The sequence below is a fragment of the Dicentrarchus labrax genome, unplaced genomic scaffold (assembly GCF_905237075.1).
Source record: "Dicentrarchus labrax unplaced genomic scaffold, dlabrax2021, whole genome shotgun sequence".
Taxonomy (NCBI): domain Eukaryota; kingdom Metazoa; phylum Chordata; class Actinopteri; family Moronidae; genus Dicentrarchus; species Dicentrarchus labrax.
In genome coordinates, this window is record NW_026136721.1 from 31,526,610 (window position 1) to 31,535,926 (window position 9,317).

A 9,317-nucleotide genomic window follows, 5' to 3' on the forward strand; every position below is an offset into this window, starting at 1 on the left:
TATTGTTATGTATTTCAGTCAGCGAATGTAGCTAAAATTGCGTAGATTTAACAGTGTTTAGTCGCATAAAATCACACATTACAGATCAGACCGGCGTCCAGTCGGCACGTAAACGTTTTTCATTCGTATTATCTTTTCATGCTTTTGTTTTGATGACAAAATGGCAACACCGGAAATGCAGTTCGTTCAGTTTTCCGCGATCGATTGTTTTTTCAGCAGTTGATTTTATTGACTTGCAGCCGTAATTAATCAACCGCAGAGTGACGGATGAACGTTTGTTTTTTTTAAAAAAACAGCGCGATTTTACTGCGATGATTTTATAGTTTCAGAGTTTTATGAAAAGTTATTTCAAGTAATATTCAACGTTATGTCAACAAAGAAACTGGCCAAGTAAGTAACCGATGAACCGTGAGCCTTTAGCTTAGCGTTAGCAAGCAGCTAACCTAAATAACAACAAACTGGGAAGACAAAGAAACATGAGCCACTTTAATAGCATTTAATGTTTTAATAAGTAACGCTGGCGTCGTTATACGTGTGTTTTATGTTGAGTGCTTGAATATTGAATGTATTTGTGTTTATAATGGTCAATAGTACTCCTCTAAAAACACGTCAATACTACTTACTGCTCTTATAACAGAGGCTCTTCAATCCCTTCATGTCTCCACAGAGAATTGGGATTACTGAGGCAGAGGAGTCGGTCCTCTAATGGGTTAAAGAAATCATTGGTATCAAGTAAGTGTCAGTATTTAAGTAGATAATGTGAATACAGAGTTCATGTTTTAGGCTGGAAGAGCATACATCTTTCACCTGTTTAATACAGAGTCTGTTTTCTCTCAGATCAAATATTTTCATACCTGATCGTGATTGATTTTGAGTCCACTTGCTGGAGGGAGAAAAACAACTACACCCAGGAAGTTAGTAAGTAGCTTTTTATATGTTACGTGTGGACATTTTCTTCTTTTTTCACCCTTTTCATTGCTGATAACACCTCCTGTCTTCCTTCTGCAGTTGAGTTTCCTGCTGTTCTGCTCAACACATCCACGGGGGAGGTTGAGTCCGAGTTTCACACTTACGTTCAACCCCAAGAACACCCCGTTCTCTCCGAGTTCTGCACTGAGCTGACAGGGATTACGCAGGTGACTGTCTACAGGCACAAATCCACTGCTGCAAACATATCAGTGCACTGCCTGCTGCTGTGTACTGGTATGTGGGTTTACATTATAATTATCTGACTGCTTTGTTTCACTGTTTCACAGATGCGAGTTGAGGCAGGGATTCCCCTCCAGATCTGTCTTTCACGGTTCAACCGCTGGCTACAAAACCTGCAGCTCAATATGGGTGTGGTCTTTCCCAGTGGACAACAGATATCTTCTGCACCTTCACCTACTCAGAAATTGTGTACCTTCCTCACGTGGTCAGGTAAAAGTCAACTCGATAAGTCAAATCTTATGATTGCCTTCAGTTATCATTACGATTGGTCTCTGCCTTAAGTTAGTAAGGATATTTCCTGCATTGAAACACACTAAACATCAACCAGAAATATATTTTTATCTTCAAACATTACAAATGTTTCTGGCTCTTTTATATTATGTGCAATGAAAATACACAATAACATGGTTTATTTTCACCTTGTTGGATTTTTAATTATTTATTTTTTACTATTTAGAGGAGTAATGTAGCTTAAACGCATTGTCAATTTAAATGTGCCTCCATCTGCGTTGCGTATCAGACTGGGATCTCGGAGTTTGTTTGCAATACGAGTGTAAACGCAAGCAGCTCCACAAACCTGATGTGCTCAACAGCTGGATAGACCTGAGAAGCACCTACAGGGTAAGTGAAAGCTTTGTCTTTACACCTCCGTTCTCTTTTATAGCTCATGGCTGTGCCTAGTAATTGTTTAGTGCACCAGATGTTTGATTGTTTAGACTGTAAAAGGAAACACATGAGTCAGTTATGATAAATTCCCATGGTAATTTAACCAGAGCTCAAAGTTAGGTATTCAATTTGCTTTTTGTCTGACTAGCAGTCCAAAAACCCAAACATACTCTGTTATAATGATTATTTGATTAACAATATAATCATTGATAAACCTTTCTGTCAATTAACTAATAACATGAACTATTTTTAGCTGTTTTATGACAGGAAACCCAAAGGCCTGAACGGAGCATTACAAGATCTAGGAATACAGTTTTCAGGGAGAGAACATTCTGGTATGAAAAAAAAACCTACATTTATTTGGCCAAAATAAATCTTAATCTAAAAGTAAAGACTTCTAATGCTGTGTGTCTTGTTTACTCTCTTTCCTTAGGTTTGGATGACGCACGAAATACAGCTCAGCTGGCAGCGAGGATGATGAGGGATGGTTGTGTGATGAAGATCACGAGGAGTCTGGTGAGGGTGAGTGGCCATCGTCCAACGATGCATCCCAGCTCCTAAATCCCCGGCCCCCCCTCTGTCTCCACAAGCAAAACCTTTTCTGGATGCTGACACTGTGGAAGTCTTCATGAATGAATTTTTAAAGTTGTTGTTGTTGCTTTCTTATATAAATAAACAGATATATAACTGGACTGTTGTAATATCATAAACACTGATAATCATACATCAATCATCATACTTTACTCCAGTTTTACTTTAATGCTTGGACACTGAGGAGAAACAGGGAGGGAAACAAGCAGCTCAGTGATTATAGAACCTAGCACTAATAACTGCGGATACAATTGATTTCACAATACAGTTTAATAATATCAGGAATGTGTGATATTTTACGAGTCATTGATTATATCTCTCATCTTATCTTCTTCTAGACCCCATTAATGATCAAACCCATGTTTGGAAACACAACTGCAGACAACAAGAAGGAAAAATCCAACACCGATAAAGAAGAAAACACACTTACCACAAACAAACCCTCATTATTCAAAATGCCTCTCAAAGCATGTCAGATAAAATCATGTTCAGAGTTAAATAAAGGAGAATTAGGCACAAAGGAGAACTCAAGTTCAGCTCAGGAATCTGCTCAAAACTGCCAAAGCATCATCTCACCAAAGACACTGCTGAATGGTAAAACGCCACAATGGGGACGCAGCAGGAGGGCCGTTACAGCAGAGGCTGTCACTAATATTTCCTCTTTGGTAATGAGAAATTATCAGGCACCAAACAAAGAGAGCAACAACAGCAGCCTTGTTCTGTGTTCTACTACTGTGGGCTGCCTTTCAAATCTGCCACAGCCAAACCAGGCCTCAAGAACAGGAGCAGCAGTAGGACTCGAGGAGGAGGAGGAGGAGGAAGGTGCCGACCTATTAGTGGAAACAGAGGACAGGTGCGGCTCATATGATGATGTGGTGCTGGAGGGAGACGATGATATCTGTGATTATGACAGCGGATGTCATGTGTGGGAAGAGCCTGATGACACACATTCAACAGAAGGTCAGGTCACTTTAAGGGACAATTTACGAGAAACAGTCAGCGTTGAAAATAACTTTAAAACTCAAAAGATGACCAGTGAGTCAATAACGACGTCTCTATGTACAAAGAGTATGAGATCCTACGTGAATGTGTCTCATCACTTAAATGAAATCAGGCAGCATTCAACAATCTCAGAGCCAAGTACTTACTTTGCGGTGCCTAAAACTGTTTCTCGGGACTCAAATCCGCACAAAACAGGACTTAGACACTCTTTTCAAGTACAAGAAAAGTCTGATGGGCCCCATAAAAACTCTAAAACAAACACACCCTTTCCATTCAGGCACAAACCATTCATCCCAGAAAAGACCTCCACCCCTATTGCCTCATTTTTCAGGCCCAAAACAGTCATAGCACAACACACAAACCACAAAGAGACTCCAAAATCTTCCTTTACCATCTACACTGACCCAGCAAAACCCTCCCGTCCCTCCTTGTGTGGCTCCTTCTGCACCTCAAAGAATGTCCTCTCCTCTTTGTCCACCAACACGCTCTCCTCGCGTACCAATGGTTCCTCCGTTTCTGTGGCAATGAAAGGAGGACAGAGGATCACATCCCCACTGTGTGCGTGTGGGCGTCGTGCGAAGCGGCAGGTCGTGTCCAACGGTGGTCCGAACCACGGCCGAGGGTTTTATTGCTGTCCGGTCCGCCGGTCGGGCAGCGGAGGGACGATACAGAAGGGATGCGAGTTCTTCAAGTGGGAGTCAGCTCTGATGAAGAGCAGTTCAGTGGCCTCTCCTGCTGCCGGCTCCTCCGTCTCACTCTGTCAGATCAACTCGACTCTAAGCTGTCGTCCGCCCCAGAGGGCAATGATAAGAAAGAGCTATTAACTCGTTGGAGAAAGAAAGCTGATGGTGTGTGTTTATGTTTGTATTGTGTTTAACTTGTTTATCCTGTTTTACATTTTACAATCATAGGGGAGAGCTCCAATTTTACTGGCATAGTGAATGCTCAAGTTAATTTATTCATTCTAGTTTGGACAATTAATTGGCTTTTATCGAGTTAAAATGTCCCCAAAAATCGAATTCACTGCTTTTCTATATTTCACATCCCTATACATTGAATATGTTTGGCTGTTTTAGATGTTTTAGGACATAAAAGTCTAATGAGCATGAACATGAATATTGACAATTAACTCATTAAATCATTTATTTGAAAAAATAAAATCAACCAATAATGTACACTAATAATAAATGTAATTTTCTATGTATTGTACAGTAAATATATTTGGAATATATTTAAGTTATTTCATGTGTTAATCTTAATTTTGCCCTTGGTTTTGGCTTGATTGTTGTTTTTATCATTAGTGGAAGAAGTATTCTACGTAAAAGTAGAAACTACAGTGTAAAAATACATAAATAGTTATAGTAGTATTTTTAGTACAATTATTTGCATTAAAATATACTTAAAGTATCAAAAGTAAAAGTATTTATTGTGCAGAATGTCCATTTTCAGAATCATATTACTGGATTATAATTATTGATATATGAATGTGTTTCACACTTAATTGTAATTGCTTCATATGCAGGTAACTTAACCTATAATAATAATAATATTATATAACTAGAAAATGCATTTCCTGTTGCAGTGGGGATGCTGACAGAAAAGAAAGCATAAACTTTGAACAGCAATAATTCAAAAAATATAAAAGTATTCAAAAAAGTTGAATACAAGTTGAATAGTCTGAGGTCTCGTGAATATATAAAATTTAAATTAAGTTTGTAGCTCAAAATATGTGGAAGGAGAAGCATTTCAAAGTAGAGCAAGTTTGACGAGGATTTGAAGCTTTCTCCATTCATTTCAATGGCATTTTTTTTTTTTTTAAATAAAGCTTAATATTTCAAAAAATATAAAAGATAGAAAAAAGCTGAACACAAGCACCCATGTCCTCAAAGAGCTGAACATTTTGATAATTGAATGGTGTCTGTAGCATGAAGTATGTGGGAGTAATTAGGCGCTGAAAAACATACAGAAGAATAATAATAAAAAGTAAAATATAAGTATAAAGCATCCACAGTAATAAACCACATTAATAATCTAAATATATAACACATAGTACTTAATAAGTATGCAGCTTGTATACACTCACTAGACACACTGCTTCGCGGGAACGTCGGACACTTTTTTTTTTGTTTGTCCCTCCTCACTCGCCGTACAGGACGACCGAAAAACGTGCTATGTTTTGACCGAATGAGCCTCCGTCCGTTGCAGCAGCTGCAGTTTGAACCTGGACTCGTGTTCAGGCGGTCGTTGTGTGTTTCCTGTGAAACTTCTCATGGCTTTTTACATTGCAGTCGCTGCAGCTTTAAAACCCTCGGACCGTTTGTGTTAGCATCAGCTGCTAAGCTAACGGCGAATAAAGCCGAAGAGGAGGAAGAGGAGGAGGAGGAGGAGGAGTGAAGCTGCTGTTTAGGTGTTGTACGAATACATTATCCGCTGAACATGTCGGCAAACGACTCGAGGAAACGCGGCAAGAAGCGGTACGCGGGCGGCCACAACAAGCGGTGGAAGGGCTCCCGGGAGCTGGAGGTGGGCATGCAGGGGATCCTCATCACATGCAACATGAACGAGAGGAAGTGCACAGCGGAGGCCTTCAATCTGCTCAATGAGTACGCCGACCAGCTCTACGGGCCCGAGAAGGTGAGGAGAAGCACTTTAATTGATGAGTTTATATATATATATATATATATATATATATATATAGAGAGAGAGAGAGAGAGAAGGCCCCTGCTACCTTTTATATTAGTGCTGGTTATAAGTTACTGTGCAGAGCTGTGGAGACTTCACTCCTTATTTTGTTGTGTTGAATTATTTTGTTGTATTGCATGGATATGGAAGCCTATAGGGGACTTTATTAAAGTAGTATTGTAGTTTTGCTCATGTTGTTTGAGTAAACATGAGGATTCAATGATACAATTTGCATTTTCATTTGCTTGCCAGGGCAAAAACATTTCATTATGCTCTTGTCCATGATAATGGATTTGAATTAAACCTCAAGTTAGTGTCTTTGTCAGTACTTGTCTTTTAGTTTTTAGCCAGTAATTACGACTCTACTCAAATATGACAACCTGGTGTAGTAGAATATATTGTTTATGTGTGACAGTTATTGACTATAGTTTGGATAATCGATTAAATAGTAAAAGACAATTGTCAAAGTCTTGCTGGTTTCACCTTATCAGATGTGAGGAATTACTTGTTTTATGTCAAATATCTTTAGATTTTGAACTAATGATTTGACTAAAAAGTTATCTGAATGACGTCTCCATACAATTTAAACTGGAAAATGTTTCAGTACATAATATGGTGTTAACAAAGTGCTTCTCTCATGATCACAGTTTCAAGACAATAATGGGAGCAGCAGTGAAGAAGAGGATGCTGAAGAAGAAGATGTTGATGTAGCTCTGAAGAAGGAAGTGGCACAGCTGCAAGCATCTGGAGCTAAACAGGAGAGACGCTTCCAGGCTTTGGATAGTGGCGCAAACAATGTCATCTTCATCAAAACTCACAATCTGGGTAAGTCCTTTTGATGAAACGCAGCATTGATGAGATTTAGTTTTGGCCTTTTAGTTTTACTGTAGCTACAATTTTTGTTTGTTTTCCTCTCCTAGAATCTGACAAGCTGGTTCATCACATCTTGTCTGATCTCCACACCACCAAGAAGAAAAAGTCACGCGTGATCCTTCGGATGCTGCCGGTGAGAATCTAAAGTCACATCAATCAACTCAAAGTTTAAAAAGTTTAAAAGGCTTCTGTTTTTTTTAATGTATCTAAAACACAACTTTTAGGCATAGTTTTCACACTGCCTCAGGCACTATTGTGTCTCTTTGTTTATTGGAATGAGATGCAGTTGTTTAATTCCTTTAGTAAATTATAAATTAATGTATTTACAGCAGAAAGCGAGGCAGTGTGCAGGAGTTCCTCATTGTTAATCCCTTTTTATAACAATCAAAATTAGTTTAATATATCAAGACTAAAATAATTTGTCCGCAGTGTCTCATCCTTGTTTTTTCGTCTTATCCAGGTAACTGGAACATGCAAGGCCTTCCAGGATGACATGGTGAAGTACCTGACCACTTTCCTGGAGCCCTGGTTCAAAACTCCAAACTGTGCTACCTACCAGATCGCCTTCAAGGCCCGCAACAGCAGCCACAACAAGAGGGATGAAATCATCAAATCAGTCGCAGGTAGTTCTGGACTTTAGATTCATTTGTTGCTAATATGGATTTCACCTTTTTTTAAAGTGAAACACAACTGACTCATCCTTTTTTGACCATTGCAGGTCTAGTGGGGAAGCTTAACCCTAAGAACAAGGTTGATTTGACCAACCCAGAACTGACAATCATTGTGGAGGTCATCAAGGCCGTGTGTTGCCTCAGTGTGGTAAAAGACTATACACTGTACAGGAAGTACAATGTCCAGGAAGTAGTAAAAGAGGACACACCGAAGCCTGATGTGACCACAGCAAAGACAGATTCAAATACAGCTGAGGAGAAGGAGAAACACGATGCGGAGGAGACAAACAAAGAAGAGGAAGACGGCGACAAAACTGCGCCCCAGGACGACAAAGAGGTCGATAAGGCTGAAGGTGACGCGGAGTAAGAGCTCACGTTTAGAGAAACTGATTGACAGTTGGTGAGTTAGGTTTAAAATGACAAAAAACATCTGAAGTTGCTTTTATATTGTAGTGCTTTTGTTTTAAATAGGAAGGTTTTTAAGCCATGATTTTTTTCACAACCGATAACATGACTGGACAAAAAAAATGAGGTTGGCAAGAGACAAACGGAATCCAAATATAATTTAATGTCTTTTTTTAAAATTCATCTTTGATGCTTTTGTTCTGACTTTAAGATGTCCATGTTTAAATAGCAGTGATTTTTATTGAACTGTACGTGTCACCATTCTGCAGCGTACCTTTAATATCAGCTGCCATCAGTTTTTTATGCTGAATTGGATTTTTAATTTTAATGTCATTTTATTTTTTGGCATTTTTTTTTTTTTACTCCAAACAAAAAAAAGAGTTTTGTTCAGGTTTACTGGTGTGTTAAATTTTTTTCGTAACTGTTATTTCCTAAAGCAGTCCCTGGATTAAAGCTACCTGTGTGTTTGACTGCTTTTGCCTCATATCCTTCACTTATTTTATGGTGCGTTATCCTTCAGTGATTGAAACAACCCTTTATTGGTCCCAAAGAGGAAACAGTTGTGTGTTACTGCAGCAGAAGGACAGAAGATGTACAGATAAGTTGAGAAATTTAAATAGAATAAGTAATTAAATATGCATAAAATAAGAAAATAATACATAAAATAGGAACTAAAGAGCAATTAGCCACAAAGGTGAAATTACAGGAAATGGCAGTACAGATATGCTACTCACAACTAGTGTTGTACTTGAACTAATAGTGTAATACCGTCTCAGCAAAGTGAAACTGAAAACATACTGTCAACTATATCAGGGTATACTGTATCATATAATGTGATTCTGTCATCATACTTGGACTTGTCTGTATTAATATTGAGATATAATACATAATTATAGAAGAGGAGAAAGAAGAGTTAAAACTACATAAACAACATATAGGTACAAAGTTTGCTACTCGGTGACCTCTCATCATCTCACATCATGTGGTGAAATGCCCTGTTTGACATTGTGTTATGCCCTGAACAGGCAGTTCTTCTCTGCACCACAAGATGGAGTTAATCCCTCATTTTGTAGAGACGTGGACATCTGTGTGGCAGGTGTACCACAGTTATTCCTTATGGATGCATAATTTATCACATTTTTGATGCAATCTCCTCATTTTCTACATAACCTTCTGGTATAAATAGCTTTAAATCATTTTCTAAATGACCTGGAGCTG

General features: G+C 38.6%; 2 protein-coding genes across 2 annotated transcripts; both read left to right on the forward strand.

Annotated features, from left to right (window-relative positions):
- Positions 1-260: 260 nt before the first annotated feature.
- Positions 261-4,708, forward strand: eri2 (ERI1 exoribonuclease family member 2). Its single transcript, XM_051386595.1, has 9 exons — positions 261-390; positions 668-732; positions 838-918; positions 1,009-1,136; positions 1,257-1,419; positions 1,730-1,830; positions 2,129-2,210; positions 2,309-2,397; positions 2,805-4,708. The coding sequence occupies exons 1-9, from the start codon at positions 368-370 to the stop codon at positions 4,290-4,292; spliced, it is 2,220 nt and encodes a 739-aa protein (XP_051242555.1). The 5' UTR covers positions 261-367; the 3' UTR covers positions 4,293-4,708.
- Positions 4,709-5,594: 886 nt separating this feature from the next.
- Positions 5,595-8,572, forward strand: thumpd1 (THUMP domain containing 1). Its single transcript, XM_051386661.1, has 5 exons — positions 5,595-6,102; positions 6,798-6,975; positions 7,071-7,156; positions 7,484-7,646; positions 7,742-8,572. Exons 1-5 carry the CDS (start codon positions 5,905-5,907, stop codon positions 8,059-8,061), a joined length of 945 nt encoding a protein of 314 aa, XP_051242621.1. The 5' UTR covers positions 5,595-5,904; the 3' UTR covers positions 8,062-8,572.
- The last annotated feature ends 745 nt before the right edge of the window (positions 8,573-9,317 follow it).

Bases quoted from the DNA above. Each gene is read 5' to 3' on its own strand.
- eri2 (XM_051386595.1), top strand. From the start codon at position 368: ATGTCAACAAAGAAACTGGCCAA. The intron at 733-837 runs GTAAGTGTCAGT...GTTTTCTCTCAG, and splicing joins AAAGAAATCATTGGTATCAA to ATCAAATATTTTCATACCTG. The intron at 2,398-2,804 runs GTGAGTGGCCAT...ATCTTCTTCTAG, and splicing joins TCACGAGGAGTCTGGTGAGG to ACCCCATTAATGATCAAACC.
- thumpd1 (XM_051386661.1), top strand. From the start codon at position 5,905: ATGTCGGCAAACGACTCGAGGAAACGCGGCAAGAAGCGGTACGCGGGC. The intron at 7,157-7,483 runs GTGAGAATCTAA...CGTCTTATCCAG, and splicing joins TGATCCTTCGGATGCTGCCG to GTAACTGGAACATGCAAGGC. The intron at 7,647-7,741 runs GTAGTTCTGGAC...TGACCATTGCAG, and splicing joins AATCATCAAATCAGTCGCAG to GTCTAGTGGGGAAGCTTAAC.